Below are 21,489 nucleotides of genomic sequence, written 5' to 3'. Positions count from 1 at the left end.
ACCGTGCCCGCGGCTGACAGTGTTGCCGGCGGCCAAACGGCGAAGCTGTGTGAGAATGAAAAAAATTATCTCGTTGCCATGACACCCCGGTACACCGTGGTCCTTCTGCACGTGCGACAACCTCGTTGGAGCTCTGCACGTGTGGTACATGAGGCGGCACGAGCCGTCTTGTACGTGCCCACGGGTCGACGAGTCACCTGCCGGTGCCGCTTGAAACCATAGTAAGAGAGAGTGAAGAGCGAACTTTTTCGGGCACGTCGCGAGGAGCGCGCTGTCGTCACCTGAAGAGTATTATCTTACACCGTGTTCTAGTCTCGTGGTTTTAAGCCAGGACGACTTTCTACGCTCTGCAATAGAGCAGCACCGTTGTACACACTTTGTCGGGTCTAGAGAACACCTTTTTAAAGCCGACGTCGTGCGGCAAAGGCCCCTATAACGAAGACAATCTGGCTCAATTCGAGTGAAGGTTTGTTGTCGCTTTTCTTGATTGGAGGTCGTACGCTACTCAATATGTTGCCATCACAAGTTAGTTTAAGTTACTACAAGAAAATAAGAAGGAAGCTTCAAAAGAGATAATAGATGGAGTGTGTTCAAATATTGATGGGCAATTATGAAAGTTTTAGAGAAAGGACTTGCATTTCTAAATTAATGAGAAGACTGCAATAATGTCTAAGCAGATATTTTGATATATTCTTAAGCTGCATTCTAAGGCACAGATTTTAATATATTTTGTGACATTTTGAGTCAAGTTTTTTTTTAGATAAATAATTTGTGAAAGTGTCTCAAACTTTTTTTTTGTTTATGCGTTGCATATTCTTTTTCATGGAAATATATAATTGTAATTTTTTATAAATTGTTCGCAAAGTAAATTTAAAAAACTAACGCGTGCCTGCTTCGGTGTGGCATTGGCGGCTCTGTAAATTACCGCAGTGAAATCTTGGCAATGTCTACGCCTCGATCTTCTCAGTTTTGTATCTCTGGGAAAGATTTAGCTACAGCGTTCACATATCGCTGAATGTTCCTCCGGAGAACATGGCTTTCATTTATATTGCATAGATATAAGAAATATGACCCGGACAGTCATTGTACGATCTGACGGGGGAACACCCAGATTCATTTTGTGTTAACCTGGAACAGAGCCCCGCAGAGCTGAGCTCTAGGCTGCCGCTTTTTTCGGAGCTGCGCCCTTCATTTCGCTTCCTCGACGAGTCGCTACAGAGACATTTTCCAAGTGTTTGGGTTGCACCGACGTTCCCTAGAGGTTGAGGAAACTTTCCCTAAAGGTAGAGAAAATGCTCCCTAGGTGTTCCCTAGAAGTTGAAAGCATGTTTTATTCTTTCTCCGTGAGGAAATTCGTTCCCGCGTCCTATTTCCTCCGTGGTAAGCCCCGACAGACGCCGGATTTTGGTGCTGCAGTGAAAATTGAGACCAAAAACACAGTTTTCCGTAAAAAAAAAGGGAAAGAAAAGAAAAAAAAAAAAATTGCTGAATAAGCAAAACCAAATCCAGAAGAAAAAGAAAACCCAAATTTAAAGGAAAAGAAACCCTGAAAATGGAGAATCCTAGGTGTGAAGTGCTGATGTGGTGAAGCATTTTCTTGGGAAAATATTGCAGTCGTATTTGGATCTGTAGATGAAACGGTCACCCGCAGATATTGTGTTTTATGAGGAGCACTGCAGACGCCAACTGCAGTGTCGACCTTCGAGGCATGCGACCCTGTGCCAACATTATTCCTTTTCACTCGGCGTTCTCTCTTGTTGTTCTTGTTTTTGATGGCGAAACCCTCTCGAAACATCTCGGAGTCCTCCCTCCTGCTTCTTCCGTAACACGTAATGTGTTTTATCACCCGATTTTCGCGGAGTTCTGTAGCGGCCGGCTGTAACGCAAAATGAACTCTGAAAAGTGTTATTCCTTACGGAACCATGTAAAGACTTGGGTCCCTCTGTAATGAGGTGGCAAACTGGGCCAGTTGGTTGACGTTATACATGATGGGGAAAGCAGCTCAGAAGACGCAGACTGCAGAGAACAAACTCGACAGGACAATGCAGCATTGTCACGCCGTGTTTGTTCTTCTTCGTGGTCCGCGTTTTCTGAGCTGTTTTCCCCATGAAACTTAGGTTCCCCGGCAGGATCTGAACTCACCACGTCGAGATGGTGAGACAGGTGCTTTGACGACTGAGCGATCTGGGGCTGGTGTTAGGATCACTCAAAAGCGAAGTCTTTGGCGCGTCACACGAGAGAATGGTCGCGTGCTTCGCGTTTTTTTCTGTTGTGCTGCGCCATATCGCGACGTGTGCCAAAAATAAGAGCGAATCTTCGGTAGGCAGTGCCATTCGGGCTCTTCTTCCCTGGAAGGCCTGTTGCACTTTCTGCACTTACCGGTCTTTGTCAGCGTGATCAAGCTTCTGTAATTTTTCCCCTTCTTTTCTTTTCTTGTTGTTTTCTTTCGTCGTGTGGCTGGCAGAGCTTGTGCCATGGTGTTTGGCAGCCTGCCACGATTCATTCGCTTTTTTCGAGGCTGAATCGCAGGTGGCTTCACTAAGAATGTGATGGTGCGCTTAGGGACCTCGGAGACGGGGAACCTGGGGACAGAGGCGCCGACACGGTGAAACCTTTTCCGCGGCAAAACTGACCTCATTGCAGAGTTGCTCTATCAGTACTGCCTAGAAGACTAGGCCTGCGCAAGACGCGCCATCGGCGATGCCAACGGGAATCTGCTATAGTTTGTTTCAACTCAAAAAGGTGGGCGAGGGAAAGGAAGGGGGGGGGGGGGGAGGAAGCAGTGAAGCGTTAAAGAGAGGAGGAGGTTTCCCCCTCTCTTCTCTAACGTTCCATCTGCTTCTCCCTCCCTGGCCTTCCTTTCCCTCGCCCTCCTTCTTGAGCTGAAACAAACTATAGTGACAACATTTTGGAGGAGGGGCGCAAGCCTCGCCTTCTAGAAAGTGTTGTCTCTGCCATGTGTAAGCCATGCCTCAAACAGCTCCTCACAAGTCCATTGGGGGGGTGTGCCGCTTTTCCTCAGGCGGTGAAGGAGAGCAGCGCTCTGGAGCTGTGCGGGGAGGTGAAGGTGCGCACGGTGCGGGACCCCCTTCGCTGGCCTCTGCTGCAGGAGCCCCCCGCCTTGCACCCGGACGTGCCGGCCTTCGTGCCTGGACAGCCTTACCTGCCCCTGCACCCGGGCGGCTCCCCGGGCGACGGCTCCGGTAGGCCCACCCGCAACTGCCAGTTCTCTCCTCGTCTCCCTTTGGGGAATGGGGTGACTCCGAGCTCCTGTGAAATGTTAACGGTTGCCGATACAGTCTAAGCTCCTTACAACAGACTTGGTTACAACAGACATTTGGACATAACATACCGATTTGTGAAGTTTGGTTGGTTTTCCTCTACATACCATTGATTCAACTTCATATCCGTATATAACATACCCCTTTTACAACAGACCGAAATCTTGGTCAAAATCAAGGTCTGTTATAACGAGCTTAGACTATGCCCCAAAATTGGCTTGACGCATCAGTAGACACATCTGAATTATTAGCAACCCAGATTACAGGTTGCAATAATCGTTTAGAGCGCAGCTCTTAGGCGCCGTTTCCTGCTTGAGCGGTGTCGCCGTCGAGTAACCCCACAATGCATAATGGGACGTTTCCCATAATGACGTCACGAAGGTCGCTTAAGAAAGTCACGACCTTCACGTGACCTTCACGAGTGACATCACAAGGGACAGAGGGGAGAAGGAAGGGAGGATAATGAGGAGGAGGGCCATACCCTCCTCTTTGTACCCTCCCCTCCTCCTCCTCAAGAGCTGCACTCTAATTCGGCATTACGGGGAATTGTAAACGTCTCATTTTTTTCGCAAAGTTATTATAGTTTTACTATTGGGCCGCGTTTATTACTTGCTTTTGATAAAATATTGCCGTTGCATCCCCAAAGGTCGCCCGCCCCACGTTATTCAGCATTTACCTTTTCATTTTGGTTGTGCATTTTATGAGATTTTACAGTAAAAGTAAAAAAAAATGCAAAATATACATTTCGTACCTTAGTCTTCTAGAAGCAACTCCTGCGAGTTTGAAAAGTTTCCGAGCAAACCTTCTCGTTCTGCAGAAAAAAAAATTTTTGCCCCCGTGATGACCGTACCATTCCCCGAAGCGCCGACCAAAGCGTTCCGCGCTATTGTTTAGCGTTATGCCGAGGTTGGGACCAGGCAGCCTCTATGAAGGAAACTCCGCTTGTTTTGCTGCTGAAGGGTTTCTTACATTATCTCTAAGACGACTTGAAGGTGAAAGCCAAAGTGCCGATCCTGGTGATAGCAAACCTCCGCAGACAGCACGCCCTCTAACGGCGCACTTTTGGCGCCGGCAATCTTGCGGCATGTCGCATGCCCGCTCTTCACCGCTGCCTGAGCGAGAGTGTCCTCCTCTCCCGCTGGGTTTGCGCCAAGTGCGTGCCTCCGCCGTTTCTGGCACAAGTAACGCCATCTTGTGGTCCAGTGGCAAACCGGGGTTTTGGTACCTTTCGTGTTGCCGATGTGTTTTCACACCTTTCATGTCGCCGACGTGTTTTGTAGTGTGAGCTACAGTGGCCGAGGTTGAGCAGTTTCGCGTGGCTCGCATAATAAGCCGTGCTCCGTGTTGCGCATGCGCGAGGAGCAGTGACGTCGCACGGCGCGCAGCTGGCGCGTCCGAGCCGCCGCACCCGCCTCGCCGGTCTGCGCATTCCAGAGGAGTGACGTCATAGCCGCGGCAGACGCACTGGCGCCGCCGCGTGCCCAGCTGTGCGCCTCCGTTGCGCAGTAGCCATGTCTTGACGCTGCACCGGAGCCGCTTGATAGCATCTCTCATTTTGTGCGCATAAGCTCTCGCTACGTATATGGGTCCTGGCATAGCCGAGCTAAGCCACCGCAATTTTTTCTTTTTCGTACCTTTCATGTTGTCGACATGTGTCCGCTCAAGGACTTCTGAAGGTTGACTGAATGATGAGACATGTGAGGCTCCCTTAATGAAAGTCATCTTCTGACCTACTGCTGCCACTATCATCCATGAAATTGATCGCATATGCACCAGAACGAGTCAGAGAATGTTTTTGAGGAGGGTCGGCGTGCAACGAGGACCCCATGCTCGATGCGATCACTCACAATGTTAGAACTTCAAAGTCGCACGAAAACCTTCCACCCCCACCCCCACCTTACGTAAAAAAAAAAAAGACAGAAACCGAAACTAAGAGTAGTGCTCCTCAGAAATATTCTGGAGTGTGTGAGGTGTCTAAAAACGGTGCTGAAAGCTTTGAAATGGGAGTTATAAAATCCATTGATCAAACCTATTGATTTTAATAAATGCAATTAAAAAAATTGACAAAGAAAAAGTAATCTTGAGAAATTTTATATTCACATGTACAAACATCTCGAGAGTATTCCCAAAAGATTCATTTGTTTACTCTGCATAGTCATTTTTTTTATAAATTATTTTTGGTCCGCCGATGCTAATAAAAAGGCAGAGGTTTGAACATTTTGAATGCCTTTTTCCCCGTTCCACTTCTTGGCATAAATTGCACGTTAGGAAAAGTATCATTTGGTAAAGGGACAAAGGAAAAGCTCACTCTTTGTTTTTCTAACTGGAATTTATTAAACAATGCAACTGTGGCTTCTATTGTTTTTTGTCTCCTGTTTTTTTTTAAAAGGTATAAAGGTTTTGCCAACAACACAAAAGGGCGAAAATTTATTTAATTTTTCAGCACGACGTTAGCATCAAATAAATTACTTTTTGGAAATTTTGTTCTCACAGATGCTCTCTCCAGGCATTCTGCCGCGTACCTAGTGAAGAAACATGTTGGCTATTGCATTAGTTTTCTAACGATAGTTTTCCTAAACAATATCGGTGTGTTCTTGATAAAAACGACTAGGATTTATTTCACAACTCATGCACACAGATGAAACTTTTCACCGCATTCTGCCTTGCAACTGCCATCATACACCGTAAATTTAATTGACATTAGGCCAGATGTTCCAAAATTGACCCTTTTGGGTAGCGTCCTTCCTTAACGGCTCAATGGCAGCCTGCCTCCTGAGCGTCCGGCGGCACGTTGAACCGCGCATTGCGATCGTTGTTGCAGAGATGTCCGGCGCTTCCCGGCGGCTGTGCGAAGATGGGGATGCGGGGGACGAGGCGGACAACGAACAGGAGGCGGAGGCTCCCCGGGCCCCCTCGCAGGGCAAGCCCCGCGAGCCCGGCCACGACGGCTGGAAGGAGGTGCGCCGCAGAAACAGGGCCACGGTCCGGGCCGCCAACAGGGTGAGTGCCCCCCCCTCCCCAGCATCCTGCGACGTCCATGCGCCGAAAGCGGTCCACAGGCTGGGACGCGGGAGACGCGCGGGTCGTCGTAGCCTGAGCGCCTTGTTTTGCCGCAGACGCAGCCTCCCCAGGAGGCCTTGGACCCGGACCGGGAGGAACTGGAGTTCCAGTTTGACGAGGAGCTGGAACGGGCGCCCGACGGCCGCAAGAACACCTTCACCGACTGGTAGGCACAAACGACGGTCCGATGCGGGTGTCCCGGCTCGCGGCCGTAGCACGCTTTGTAATGCCCGAGTTTCACTAGAGCTATGAACGAACGGACGACGATGACAGGCCTCGAAGCAAAGTCTTTTGCGATTTGACAGGCTTTGTATAATAAAGGAGGCTGTGCTCAGACACGAGCATCATGCGCGCGAGGGTAACTTTGTGCAGGCTTACAATCACTCGCGCTAACTTCACGAAGGGCCACCTCTGTGGCTCTGAGCCGATGATCCGGCTCACAGTTTGACCTCTATGGACGAAAAAGTATAGACGTGTGCGTGCCTTCTGCTCATGACGTATTTTTCGCGTCGTAATTTTGGAGGCGTGCCACCCTGCAGTGGCACCTCGGCCTTGCCCTCCAAGGCCACTCTTTCAAGCGTTCCGCTCTGCCTCTGTTAGTTTGGAACTAACTTGTGTTTTCACGGTCATCAAATGCCGAGTTTATTAATAATTTCTAGATCTTCTTGTTCGTCACAATGTGCGAGGGTGAACAACATAGATTTGTTATTCCGTAACAAAAAAGAAAAAGTTGCGTAAAAAAAAATTATGCTTTCAAAAAGTGACGTTACAGAATAAAGCATTGTTTTTATCACTCTCTCGTACATGCCACTACAAGTAAAGAGAGAATGACTGCCCAGTTGGCCGGGGCTAGTGGGAGCAGACTGAAACTGGAACCACTTAGGAATGCGCCGAGTCAAAGGAATAAAACACGCTGGGCGTGACTTTTTAAAAAAAACTAAATTTTTGCTAGACGCTGCGTTGGTCCACTTCCGTCTTATGTATTTTTATGCTCAAAGGCTGTGTTTTTCTGCTCGTTCAAGTTTACTTGAATTGTTTTGCATCGTGATTGCACAAGCTAGAGATGTCCACAACAAGGAAAAGCGTCGGCTGGTGCGTCGGCTGGTGCTTTATTTTTGCGCGTACCTGTCTTTGTTCAAACTTAAGCGAGAGGGCAATTGCAAAAGTGACTCGTCGCAGCCAAAATGGCCCCAGCACATGTCGGCGGGCAGCTGCAAAGAGGAAAAAGGCTGGAGTTAGCTTACCGTAAAATTCAGTGTCGACAGCCACCCAGGACGAAAAGATAAATGGTGAAAAACATGGGGTGCGCTCTCCTTGGGGATGTGACGAGAAAACTTCAAATTTTAGCAGTGAACACGGGCACCCGCTAAAAACCATGTGACTCAGGAACCAACGCCGCAGATTACGGACGCAGCAAATATGCGCCGGTTGCGCACACCCCACATTTGCAAACGGAGACTCACGGGAACAAACATACTGCAGGTCCCAGACGCAGTAGATTCAAGTTTCGTGATGCAATAAACCCGCGGGAACCCGCTACAAACTCGCATGCCACGGGAACGGATGGCGCAGATTGCAGACGCAGCAGACTCGCGTTTCAGGACGTAACATACGGCGCATGCGCAGGTCGAATTCAAAAACGAGGAAACCCGCTACGACTTCGCTTGTTGCACATATTGTCGCCACAATCTCGCAGTTGGTGCAATTCCCGTTGGGCATTGTGCGATGTCTGACAGGCATTGGAGTGGGTGATGTTTCGGAATTTTTATGTTACGAATATCGAGCCAGAAAGACGGCACGGGCGACGGCATTGGCCGTCTTTCGGGTAAGGGCGTTTTTACGAGATCTCACGGTGGTTTTAAGCGTCCCAACGTATGTCCCAGTCCTTGGGTTCCGTCGTCGGCGATGCCGGCAAAGAATGGCCTACGTGTGTACAAATGGGGAAAATGGCGTGAAGTGTCGCCACCGGTTTAACGCCCGGGCCACAGAGTGTTCATGGATGCGAGACCTTCCAGTTATCAACATGCTGCCGGGTATGCCGTAAGATTGCTCATTCCGTTCTTTTGGCTAGATACATTAAGGCTAAGAATTCCAAAACAATGCCCACCTCCGATATGCGACGTCCGACGAAAATCGGTCGACCACGCCGTCCGCAACATCGGTTCTTGCAACACGGGGGTACGTCGTAGCAGGTTCCCACGCATTTATCGCACCATAGAAGGCGCATCTGCCGCACCCGTGGCACAGGAGTTTGTAGCTAGCATTTGCAGGTCTATTGGACTGCCTTACGCAGCCAAAGCACAATGGTAGGCACGGGCATGTGCTGGAGAATGAGAATGCCCTGCCGTTCTCATTATCTGGCGACCATAATGCATCCGTAGGCGACGTCGAGTGCAAGGACCCGGTCGAAGGCTTCCGTCCTGCCCGCAGGTCCGACGACTCGGACTACGAGTTCAGTGACACGGAGGTGAACAAGATCCTGATTGTGACCCAGACGCCCCCTGCCCCGGCCCCGGCCCAGGTGGGGGCGGGGGCGGGCCTGCGCAAGCACGAGGGCTACGACCGCACGGGGGACTGGACTACCCGGGTCAAGATGACCCAGGAGCTGGCCCAGATCATCAACGACGGGCTCTACTACTACGAGGACGACCTCTGGAACAGGATAGACAGGGTGAGCGAGGGCGCTCTCTCTTTCTCTCTTGGCCCCCCCGTCTAGGGCGTGAGTTCTGAGGCGGGTTCCCACCTGGGATGCGCAGCATCTTGGGCCAAAAATATTTTTTGTCTTTTTCTGGAAATTTAGGGCCTTTAAAATGCCCAAAGAAGCCATGGTAGAGCAAAGCTTGACTTCTTTCGCCAGAGTCTGGGTGTCTTGGCACTAATTTGTTAAAAAAGTGCCAAAGTTTCACTGCTGGTAGTTTCATCTGGCGTCTTTGGGCCTAAATCGCCGGACAGGTGCCGGAGTTAGGCTTCACTCCTGGTCGTTTGGTTTTCATTTGGAAACTTTGGACCCAAACTGCCAAACAAGTGCCGGACTTGGGCTTCGCTGCCTGTCCTTTGGTTCATACGTGACATCCTCGGTTCGAGTCTGGCACTTTGGCAATTATGTGGCGACCGAGAGGAAAGCCATAGAAGCACCAAAGGAAAGTTCTCTGGCACAAACTGCCACGTCGGAGCAGAACCGTACTAGGCCCAAATTAGGCCCCTAGGATTGTTGAACCCGTGTCAAGTTAAGCGTCTCTCCGGCGTGCCCCACGGGCAGGATCCCAGGGTTTCCCCAGAGTACCCGTACGTGCTCCCCAATCTCCCACATTTCCCTGGTTGTCCGTTCCCCAACCATAGCTTTCTCCAGTCTTAAGCGCTCTTTCACCGGGCCTAAGGCGCTCACTGATGCCTAACCTTGACTCAAACATGTGCCTCGTTGCATAAACAAGGTCTGCAAGCTTCTGCAGTGCCATATTAGATTGGTGCCAAGACAGGAAGGGGTTTCTCGGCTGCCACTGAAAGCATATAAGGGTTCCTCGGCATTAAAGAGTTTGAGAGCTCCCTACCCAGAGTCCCAGTTCACTCTTTCTAGTGCAAGTTGAAAGGTGGCAGCACCAGCATGCTCGTGGCCCTCAAATGCTTCCGGCATCGAGCTAGACGGCAGATTTTGCAATGCATGTGAGATAGAGTACCTTTGGGTAATGATGGCTCGCAGCACTGTTGGACGTGATTTTTTCTTGCGGCAAAAGGAGGACGCGTAGAGAAATAAGGAAATGTGCGCGGACCGGGAGCGTGCGTCAGCTATAGCAACTGGGACCCGTCGTAAACATGGTTCCGGCCTGCCTTCTGTTTCCCATTGGGTCTCCCAGCAGCAGGAGCAGCTGTACCGCACGGTGGAGGTGGTGAGCCAAGAGGAGTTTGCCCACCGGCGGGGCACGGACGTGGGCGGGGCCAAGGAGCAGGCCCCTCCCCCTCCCCCACCCCCGTGCATGCCTCTGGAGGAGGAGGACGGGGTGGAGCCGGACACGCCCCGCAGCACGGTGTCGGGCAGCGGGCGTACGCCCCGGTCGCGTAAGGACAACCGTGTGGCGCCCCGCTTCTACCCCGTGGTCAAGGAGGGCAGCCGGCCCCTGGACCAGCAGACGCCCCGCAAGCAGAAGACGCGCCACAGCAGCAACCCGCCCGTGGAGCACCACGTGGGATGGGTGCTGGACATCCGGGAACACCAGCCCCGCTCGCGCACCACCTCCCTCAGGTGGGTCTCCGACGGCACAGAAGACAAGACCTTGTCTAAAGATAGTTTTTCTATGACCAGCATTACAGGACCAGTGTACAAGACATGCTTAATCTGCAGACTGCCTCTTGTACGACGTAGTAGCTTCAGGAATTTTGTGTTTTGCAACATGTAGCCTCGATGACGTCGCATGATATCAGGTTGTCACTTGAAATTACGACGTCATATGACACTCTTTTGTCAGGTGACGCTGTAATGTGACATTGTGATGTCACCATGTCTGTCATGCGGCATCACGACTTTGTGCGACATTGTAGTGTAATGCGATGGCGACGGCTCTGTATGCTCTCACAAAGCCCTCACAATGTGTCCTTTGGTGGCCTCCTTACTGTGCTCACAAGAGGAGGAGCTCAGGGAGGCCCTCTGAATGCCACGCATTTAGAATGCCTTTGGGAAACGACAGGGCCAACTGTTAAGTTTTTAATGCATCTTAATTGAATGGAAGTTGGTAGCTGTCAGGTCAGCATAGCTGTACTGGGCTCTTACCAGCAAGCTAGCATCCTGCCGAATTTAGCGGGACACCACTACAGGTCACGGTGTTGGTGCTACTATGGGTTACAGGACTATGTGACGTGCGTCGGGTTACGTAAATCACGATGCAAGGTAGTGGTGATGTGGGGCTTGATGGTGTCAATCTTATTAGATCTAGTAATGAAGCTATGGCTCTTGACACGTCTGTTCGTGACACCTGTGCTCGTGATGCATGTTCTCGTGACAATAGCTTCACGACACTCGTGCTCATGACATGCTGTCGTCAACGCCTGTCTTCACGGCACATGGGCTCATGATGCATGTTCTCACGACATGCATGCCATGACGCCTGTGCTGGTGACACGGGTGTTTGTGACGTGTGTGCTCATTACACATGTGCTCATAACACATACACTCATGAGACATGTGCTCATGACAGATTTGCTCATGACACAAGTTCTTGTGACATCTGCGTTTGTGACACCTGTGCTCACGATGCATGTTAACCCGGGCTCGTGACACGTTCACCCCTGATGGTGCGGCCGTCTTCTTGCGCAGCGAGATGGGCACAACACCGACGGAGCTGACGTGGGGCGGCGGCATGCCATCCCTGCAAGGTGCGGGCGCCTACGGCAGTACCCCGCACTCGCTGCCTAGCTTCGAGCACCCGAGCCACGCACTGCTCAAGGAGAACGGCTTCACCCAGCTGGTGTACCACAAGTACCGCTCGCGCTGCCTCAAGGGTAAGTGGCTGGTGGGCCAAGGGTTGGTGTGGGAGCTTAAACTGCGAATGTAGTGACGCACAGAGGCCTAGGTACACATTATCTGAGGGTTCAAACTGATCCTCATTTGGGGCCTGAGAGGTTGCCATGGTGAACCGTTTATTAGTCAGGCTTATTTGATCTCTACACACGTTGAAAGCGGTAGGAGTGGGTAAAAGTCTCATATGGTTGGCATAGCAGCATATGGATACCGTGCAATCCACTTAAAACGATCATTGTTGCATCTGGACTAGAAACTGATTGTTTCCAGTCTTTAAACTCTTGCTGTTGATAACAAAACAAGGGAGTGATGTGTGTGTGTCACGATTTTGCTCCCTTCCCCCAGAGCGCAAGCGCCTGGGCGTGGGGCAGTCGCAGGAGATGAACACCCTGTTCCGCTTCTGGTCCTTCTTCCTGCGGGAGCACTTCAACCGCAAGATGTACGACGAGTTCCGCAGGCTGGCCAACGAGGACGCCCGCGCCGGCTACAGGTGGGGCACCCGGCCCTCCTTTCTCTCTCTCCCTCTCGCCGCAGTGTCGAAGCAGCCCCGCTGCAGAAGCTGGTGGTGCGCCAGGGCCAATTTGCCGCTGAATGCGGGTATACCTTCCGGCGGTTAAAACTGATGCAAGAGAGATTTTTACCTCACGCGACCGGCTCCGTTGGGAGAAAGTACCTAGCGTTCCTGCCGGTTCTGCTCAACAGACGTAAGCCTTGCCCGTTGTCTGCCTCGATTCTCGCCTAACGCGACCTTCCCCAGGGGTTACTTGACACACCGCTCCTAAGGACGCTGTTAATATCGCCTACATTTCGGGCCTGCTCTCCCTTCTTTCTGCACGCAAAATCGGACTCCCTAGTGAGGACCGAGTTATGGCGGCCATTAGTCTGGAGCACCACATACCTTTAATTTCTTGTCCCCACAGAGCCGGTTGAGGGACGTCGAAATCTTTCTTGCAGCCATTTTAACCGCCAGGAAAGATCGCATGTGCGAAGAGGTTCGTTTCGTCCCTTTGCGAAGACGACGAGCAAAGGCTGCAGTCTCCAAAAACAGGACTTTTGCAGTCTCGGCATTTTGATCCCGACCGAGGCGCCCGAAGTGGACCCTTTTGGAGCGATAGTATAACTCGAATACTTTGAAAAGTAAAAGTGTGAAGTGAATCGATTCGAGCAGCAAGCTCTATTCGCAAAGTATTCGAAGTTTCGATTATTCGTACACCCTACAAAGTTGGCAAAGTGGTTGTGGCGCAAACATGACTGGAGCCATCGCTGCTATAGGTTTGATGAAAGACTACGATTTGGAAAGGCACGTGCATCGTCGTGTGAGCGCAAACTGGATTCGGATATGGACTTACTGCTGACCTTGGCCATCGGTGATACCTGTTACAGTGGTTGCCGCGATGGATCTAGCCGCTGGTGTTAGTTTCCCTCTCGATTTTCCAATTCATCAGTTTTCCAGTATTCCTTTTGTTATTTATTTCTGCCCATTTTCACTGGTAAAAGTGGGACTTGCTCCGTCGGCCGAAAAATAAGCTGTGTTCTTATTTGATAGCTTCTTTGCGGCATTCTTTCTCGGCCGAACTTAAACTGCAGGGAAAGAGATTGCACGAGGTCAGTGCGGCTGCGCGACGTGATCTTCGACTCTGCATTGTCGCTTGCCGACCTGCCACCGCTTGCATACCTTCGTTTACATTCTCGTGGTTGCAGTCGTCCGCGACGTGATCTCGGACTGTGTCGTGGCTTGCCGACCCGCCTCCGCTTGTATACTTTAGTTTACATTCTTTAACTTCACCTCTTGAATGCTGTTTTACCGAATAACCTTTTATTTTATCATCCGGTTTTTCATCGGTCACACGTGTGACGTTTTTCTTATTGCATCAAACATTTAGGTAATTATGTTCATTGGAAGGAAAAAGGTTACAGTTGTGTTTTGGAATATCCTCGTTTAATTTGCATCAGATCGAACGAAATTGTATTAAAAAATGTTCTATTTGATTCGTAACCTTTACTATTCGATTCGGTTCGAAATATTTTGATATTAGCGCGACCTCACTAGTGAGGTTTTGCCCTGGCAACACCTTTGGCGACTGGACGCTCTCCTCCTGTGGCCTGGTGTTCTGATCGGAGGGACGGACCTCGTTGCTGCAGGTATGGCCTGGAGTGCCTGTTCCGGTTCTACAGCTATGGCCTGGAGAAGCACTTCCGGCTAGAGCTGTACCAGGACTTCCAGAGGGAGACCATCAAGGACTGCGAACAAGGCGAGTGCCGTTTGTGGGCCAGCGGGTTCCGGCTGCCTCGTTTGTGGGCCGACAGGCGGTCGAAGCGGGTGCGAGAGATAGTTTAAGGTCATGCGACTTTTGTGGGAACGAGAGACTAAGGGTGCCTACGCTTTTCTTTAAGTCCGACCGCAGCCGACGCCCCGCTTCGACTAAGTAAATCGAGCGACGCCAAAAGTGCATTGTCACGACACTCATTGTCTTTGTGCGTCTGCCATCGTCGACCGAACCAATTGTGCTTACTTGAACGTGTTTTTGACGGATATGCCGGGGGCCGTGCGTGCCGTGCAGGACAGCTGTACGGCCTGGAGAAGTTCTGGGCGTTCCGCAAGTATTACCGGCTGAGCCACCAGTGCCCGGTGGACCCTGCCCTGGAGGCCAAGCTCCAGCCGTACCGGAGCATCGACGACTTCAGGATAGACGTGAGTCAAAGATCCTGCGCGCCCTCCAGGGAGAGCAGTCTAGGTTGCTTAATTTAAAGGAGCTGTGCAGCGATTGCAGTGCTTTGCCTAAATAATTTGGATGTTGGTGTCTCGACCTTTCTGAAGTAGAGAACAAAAAAGCGCTTGGGCCTGCATGTCCTAGTTTTTATTTTAAAAACTGACAAGGATTGAGGTTTTCGGCACCTCTCAACTCCTTCACCATCCTCCGAGTCACGTGCGCTGCAACGTGAATGGGGGACGCGCGGGGTTCCGGTGAAGCTCCCTCTCTAGAGCCATCAGTCAGCAGCAAGAACTCACCCGCTTGCGACCACGTGACCACTTGCTTGCGCAGCGTGATCAACATGGCGAAAGGAGGAAACTCTTGTCGGGGTCCGGCCATCCCCGTCCGGCCTCTGGCGGCTGTTTGCGGTAGCATACAGAGCTGACGGTTTTGTTGACCTCGAATGGATGGCACCACAAACTTTGCATAATAAATATTTTATCGATGATACCATATTTTTGACATATTTATATGTATGTTGGAACAAGATTTATAGAAAAATTACCTTTTATCGAGCAGGTATTTCGACTCGCAGGCACGAACGAGCAGCCACATGGCCCGGAGCCGTATATGTCCCGCCAATGTTTATTGTAGCCCTGCGCTGGGGTTGGCAAAGCGCGTACGCTTGCCGAGTTCCGCGCACCGTTCAGGTTTGGCCGGTGGCATCGTCGCGGCGATCGGGTACGAGCCGCCGCCGGAACGCGTGTCGAGGCATTGGTTGTCACGAGCCCAAATAGAATGCTTGCATCTACCGTAGGAGCCACATTTAAATATCTACGCAGCGGGCATCGCGATGCTGGGAGACGAAACTCTAGGAATTGCATTGTTGACGACGCTAACGATGCAATCCTCACGGGTTGGTCGTCGAGTTTTGCGAAGGCGAGACCGAAAGAAAACGTCTGCTTTTTGTCCTCGAAATTATGCGGCGACAAAGAAGCTTCTCGTTCAGTGATGTCGCGTGCGAGTACGCTCGGGTCCTAGTAGTGTCGGGAAGCTTGTGTAAAGTGGGAAACATACCCAGTTATGGAAGTGCTGCACCAATTGCGCCAAGGAAGCCATCCTGCTACATGTAGCGCCAAATTGTCATTTTGCCGAAGAATTGCGCCACGCCTGCTCCGAGATAAGATGTAGCAATAAAAAATAAAAATGGAAGTCTTATCAGAACCCGTGGCGGTACCGCGGTATTTTACGCGCCGCAACTGTTATGCAAACTGAAACTGCGAGGGCGCATTATCACCATCATCTTTGAAAGTAACGTTAGCAAGATCTCAGACCGAAGCCGCAGAGGCTAAGCGAAGAACCATCCCACTGAGCAGCCTATTTAAAAAAAAAAAGATGAAAAGGCCGAACTTGTGGATGTTTTCGATGTTGGCCCGCCCTGTTCCTGTGAGCTAGCTGCCAGCGAAGTCAAAGCTAGCGCGAACCCAATGCTCTGTGCATTCCTGACTCGCGCGTGGGCTCATGCAGTGTGGGCACCGTTATGGGCTCCATGCGCACGCTTGTAGCTTCGGCTGCGCTCGCGCCGAAGCTGAAACGAAGTATAGGAAGTATTCACTGGACACCATATTTGTGAGTGCTGTTTAGAGCGCATGCTCAAAACGAGCTCACATCAATAGGCTGCTAAGACTGGCACTTTCGATGGTGCGGAATGCACGTTGCAAAAGAACTGTGGAAGCTCGCCATCAGCACGCGCTCAGAATGCGCGCACACAGATATGGCCGCCAGTGAATACTCCCTATAGTTGAGTTGAACCAAACTCTGGATGTAGTGCTGGTAAAGCCTCACCGTCCTTTTCGGAGCACAAAGCACTGCGCGACTCGCGCGACTGCGGTGTCTGCTCCGTGGGTGTCGCTTCTCTGCAGCGCGTCGGTGCATGCCAAGGAGCGCACTCAACGCGTTAACTCGCCGTGATCCGATCGTGACTTCGCCAGCAACATCGCCAGCAACATCGAAAATGAATCTGAATTTTTGAAGCGACAATCAGATACCGCAATATTTGAAGCTGCTGCCCGAAAGACAACTCTAATCTGAACTAAACATTCGACAACAGTGAGGGTCGTTAGATGCTGCTGCTGATACCTTAAAAGAAGTGCAGGCTGACAAAACTAAATATCCTGTACCATCAGAACTCAGTGTGACATATTTAATTGTATTTTTTTTATCTGATGAGCAGATAAACTTCATTTAAAAAAAAATGTTTTTTTGTGTGTTTACTTTGTTGGATTTTATATACTGTAAACGACTTAATTTTTGCGAGGACCTAATTTTCGCGAATTTCGCGAATTGCCCTCAATTCACGAAAAATAGGTCCCACGAACAATTCCGGTAAAATGTTAGCACATTGGAATCAATATCGAGATCCCACGGCCTTCGCGAAAATTGGGACCCGCGAATTATTCAAAGACTTCAGCTCTGACCTAAATCGCGAAATATTGAGCCCGCGAAAAATAAGTCGTTTACAGTACTCTGTCTTAAAAAGGCGACAGGCGCTGTGTTCTAATAATAGAGGAGGGCTTTATATAGAAATGCAGCATTATTTCATTTTCAAGTGATATGCCAACATATGCCGGACCCTGCTCCAAAAGGGCCACTACCTGCTCCAAAACAACATTTTGCCTGCTACAAGGCCTGCTCCAAAAGGTCAAATGCCACTTCCATCACTGCATTCCTACGCAATCTCATTGTAAGAATGCTAAGCAATCTGTCGTTTGTGGTGGCTATTTGGTGTTCGGAATGAACACTCGTCCCTGGTTCGAATGTTTGCGTTGGTTGCATTCGGAGCGACTTAAGTCTGGTTCATTCAGACAGTTGCATCCGTTTCCAATTACGCCTGGTTCACACAGTTGCGTTAGTTGCATTCTGAATGACTCGTTCAGAGGAATGGGTGCCCGGTTTAGACAATTGTGTTGGTCGCGTTCAGGGTGACCTATCCCCGCCATTGGTTGCATTTAGGGTGAACGAAAGATTACAGCAACGCCAGAGTCTCCGTGGCAGTTGCCGTATGCAGAGGGACGGGCAGTGCAAGTATTTCTTGTCAAAGCAAGAATGAGTCGGGATCATGCCGGCATGCCTGTCGTTTCGGTTGCCGACACACCGGCTCCTCCTACGTAATTTGTCACCACTTCCGGACCACGCCCGATGTGCGGGTGGCGCAGCGTACTAGACACGCTGGTCGACACGTTCCAGGCACCATAGCTTGCCGTGCGTCCCCGCAGGTGGCTGACCTGGCCGAACAAGAGCGCCAGGAAGCGGAGCGCCACCAGAGGCCCCGCCACGGGTCGGAGTGCCAGCCAAGTGGGGCGCCCCACCGGAACCGTAACCGCAGCGCGCCCGGAGTGCGACAGTGACGCCGCTGCCCGCCATCCCGCCGCCGTTTTGTGCGCTCTGCCAAGGGGAACGTCCGTTCGCCGCTGCGTTCCCGCCGTTCCGGTGACGTTCGTCGGAGCCGTCCCCGACGTCTTGTGACCCGGCGGCCCCCGCCGTCAGACAATGTGCGTCACATTTTGCTCGGGGAGTCTCCCGTCTCTCCACCCGCACAACGAGACGACAGAGAGAGCGTGCGTCCCCGAAACTGACAAATCTAAATCCCCCCCCCCTTTTTTTTTTTTCGTCTTTTTTCCCCCCTTTTTTTTAGGTCGTGGTGCGTGATGTTTAGCTCGATTTTGTTTCTGAGCACGAGGCCACCTCACAAGCCGACCTGTGACCCCGAGGTTAGGGTTACGGTTTGCTCGGGCCACCCATGGATGCAAAGTTCTCGGTAGACACGAGACCTCAGCGTGTGGGCGACGACTCACCGCTGCGGTTTGGGTGGGGCCGGGACGATGAAATGGACGGTGGGCTCGGGGTTTAAGGTCGAATTTTTAAGCGGCTGCCGTGCCGACTTCTGGGTGGCTTCGAAGTTGCCATTGTACGGTTCGTCCTCTCGACGTCGGCACAGCACGCCAAGCACCGAGGCTCGCTCTCGGTACGGAGCCACCACTGCTGCCCTCGGAGCGCACCGGCGTTGCCCTAGCGCTGTCTGCAAAGTGCACCGGTGTTGCCCTGGTGCCACCTGTAGAGTGTACTGGTGTTGTCCTAGTGCTCCCCCAGAGTGCACTGGTGGTGCCCTAGTGGTCTCCTCAGAGTGCACTAATGTTGCCCTAGTGCTGCCTTTAAAGCATCCTGGTGCTGCCCTAGTGTTGCTTGCCGAGGACACTTGCGTTGCCCTAGTGCTGTCTGCAGAATGTACCGGTGCCCCGAGGGTGTGGGGTGGCCGGGCTGTGATGAGCAGGGCCCAGAGAGGCCATGTTTGGGGGGTTTGCTTTGGTGAGCAACTTGTTTTGTTGTTTTAAAACCTTACTTTCTCTTCGTCGTTTTGTGGTTCTTACCATTTCTTTCGGCTTTATGTCCTCGGCTGTCGACGCATTTGGCACCGGGTGCAGATGCACCGACGGTTCCGGTTTTTCTTTGGGGAGTTGGAGCCTTGCGCTTTGTCGTGCGTCCGTAGGGTTTACCGTTTTCTTTGGAATCCTCCATATAATTTTTTTCTCCTTTCGTTCTTGCTTTGGAAGCTTGACGTTGTACAATGCTGTATTATCGTAGCCCATGGTGGTGTTGTGGGCTTCTTTCTGTGTCACTTTTGTTTTTTTGTTTTTCAGTTTATTTGTTCGCTTTGCAACCGCACCTTTTTTAAGCGTTGCATCGCAGTCCTTCTTCCGGCGTTTGACTCATCTGGTGTTTTTATTTTTGGTGGTAACTTTGGTCTGAGTGAATCTGACGATACGCCGCTGCAACAGCGAGCCTCGACATCGCTTCTGCCAGACGCCACCGCACAGACGACGACATTTTTTAATGTAACGGTAGATCGAACACACACATATATATATATATAATAATGATAATAATAATAATAATAAAGGAATTTTGAATGGATTGTGAATTTTTTTTAAATCTCGGGGTGTTTGTAAATCGACGGATTGCACTAAATACCCGTTGTTTTTCTATTAGCCTAAAGGCTCGTTGGGTGTCTGATTTAGCTCTGTGTGTGACAGGGTGTGAGGTGCGTTGGGTCGGAAGCAATATACCCGTTGCCATCTTCTCTGCCACGCATTCCGACGCACGTTTTTTGTTACCTGTCGACTTGCACCTGCTTGATGTGAGTGTTTTGGGGCAACTGGTGATACCTTGGCTTTCTTTCCTGTCCGTCGCAACTTTTGAGCGAAATGCAGCGTCGTTGACTTTCTGCTGGAAGTGTGTTCGCGAAGCATGGAAGAGAGGAGGGAGTGTGCCACCGACAGAAACGCACCCGACCGCGTCCGGAAACTGCCACAGTCACATCCCCGCGAAGGAAAGGCTCTTTGCCACAGACGTGTGTCCGACGTTCCGCAGGACCTCCGGTGCACACGTCCGCGGGAGATCCTGCGCAGACATCTGTGGGACGTCGTCGCGCAACGTCTGCGAAACGTCCCGCACAAACGTTTTTGCGACATCGGGGCGAAGCGTCCGCAGGACCGCACGTCCTTTCGTGGGGAATCATACCCGGGTTCGCGCCCACATTGCGCGTGCGGACGGAACCTCGGTGCACTTCGGATCGGACCAGGTCGGGTGCGTCTGCGTGTTCGATGGATTTGGGGCCGCGTTCAACGTCAGACAACGTGCGACTCGCAAAGCGTGGCCTGAAAGGCGTTGTGTGTGTGTGCTTGGTTTTTAGTCCCGTATGTCGTCCTAGCCAACCAGAGATCATGTGTATGAAGCTGCGAACTAGTGAAACATGAGAGCAATGATGCAATTGAGCTGGTGCCTTCAATCTTTTGCATTAATTGACCCCTATGTAGAATACTGCACTAAAGACTTTAAAATCACTCCAAAACCTAGTTGTCTGTGTGGTTCTTCGTGCGACACCAGCATGACACGAACGGATCGGTGTCGGTCGAGCGTGGCAGTACAAAATGGTCTGATGTTGATCCTTCCGTAAAATATTGAGCGTCTGCCTATTCCACGATCTACATGATTATCTTCAAACTTTGAGTGCGCACTTGCTCAGGATTTTATTGTAAACAGATGTCCCGTTATCGTGGCAATCTACACACCGAGCAGCAGATGTAAAACTGGTGGGGTGCCACTTGCCAAATGAGGAAAGCTGCAGAAACGGTTGTCTATATCCAGGATGATATCTTATTTAACATTCATGGCGTGTAAGGAATGAAAACTGTTTAGCCAACAGGGTTCAATCTATGATCGGTGAACGCTCATGGATTACTCCCCACTTCAAGCCGTTGTCAAACCCTAAGTAAGGTGGGAAGTTTGAACTTTTCAATTTGGCAGGCAAGTGCTTTGAAATTCAATGCTGAAGTTCCAGCTCAAAATCTCGCCAGAATCCGCTGGGAACCACTTAAGATGCAGATGCAAGACTGGTAAAGCAAAAACGTGGATGACAGGGAGCTGAAAAAAAGTCTAGGCTCGTTAAAGTTGGCTACATTTTGGGCCTAAAAAAAATTACCCATGTGCTCCAGATCTCTGAAATTGATTCGTTTAGTGGTTTTGAATGGTGCCCATCAAGTTTCTATTTGAATTGTGCTATTTTCACTAATTAGTAGAACATTTAGTATATAAATTTAGTTAAAAGCCTAATTATCCCATATGCCATGTTCCCCGATAAATAAAGCTCCTTGGCAGTGACCGACCCAGTGCCTAGTTTTTCTGTGTGATGCATAGTTTTTGCATAAAAAATTTGGTCGATGTTTGGTGAACATTGCTATTATAAATTTTCGAGGTATGAAATCGTCGCAAGGAACTGTAGGACAAGAGTAGTGTTGCCGAATCGTGGGAAATTTTCAACCTTCTGTGGTAAGCCCGACGCCAAGGGGTAAAAATAAACTTGATTTGAACGCATGTAAAATATGCATTT

General features: G+C 50.7%; 1 protein-coding gene and 1 pseudogene across 5 annotated transcripts in view; both read left to right on the top strand.

Moving 5' to 3' along the window:
* The window catches only part of LOC115308201 (la-related protein 1B), an 85,748-nt gene extending 64,484 nt beyond the window's left edge, over positions 1–21,264 (top strand). For 4 of the 5 annotated variants that reach the window (XM_042289861.1, XM_042289859.1, XM_042289860.1 and 1 more), the window contains 10 exons: positions 3,023–3,203; positions 6,103–6,281; positions 6,398–6,507; positions 8,772–9,012; positions 10,193–10,578; positions 11,647–11,831; positions 12,196–12,340; positions 13,993–14,102; positions 14,412–14,542; positions 17,819–21,264. In XM_042289861.1, coding sequence (XP_042145795.1) covers positions 3,023–3,203; positions 6,103–6,281; positions 6,398–6,507; positions 8,772–9,012; positions 10,193–10,578; positions 11,647–11,831; positions 12,196–12,340; positions 13,993–14,102; positions 14,412–14,542; positions 17,819–17,950 — 1,800 coding nt within the window. In that variant the 3' untranslated portion in view covers positions 17,951–21,264. The remainder of the gene's footprint in view (positions 1–3,022; positions 3,204–6,102; positions 6,282–6,397; positions 6,508–8,771; positions 9,013–10,192; positions 10,579–11,646; positions 11,832–12,195; positions 12,341–13,992; positions 14,103–14,411; positions 14,543–17,818) is intronic. The other variant, XM_042289858.1, reaches the window with a different exon arrangement.
* Positions 19,848–21,264, top strand: LOC115326079 (annotated as a pseudogene).
* Positions 21,265–21,489: the final 225 nt, after the last annotated feature.

The sequence above is a fragment of the Ixodes scapularis genome, unplaced genomic scaffold (assembly GCF_016920785.2).
Source record: "Ixodes scapularis isolate PalLabHiFi unplaced genomic scaffold, ASM1692078v2 PGA_scaffold13__105_contigs__length_92229423, whole genome shotgun sequence".
Classification (NCBI taxonomy): domain Eukaryota; kingdom Metazoa; phylum Arthropoda; class Arachnida; order Ixodida; family Ixodidae; genus Ixodes; species Ixodes scapularis.
Note: the sequence above shows the minus strand (reverse complement) of the source record. Positions and strands in the feature narration are given on the sequence as shown.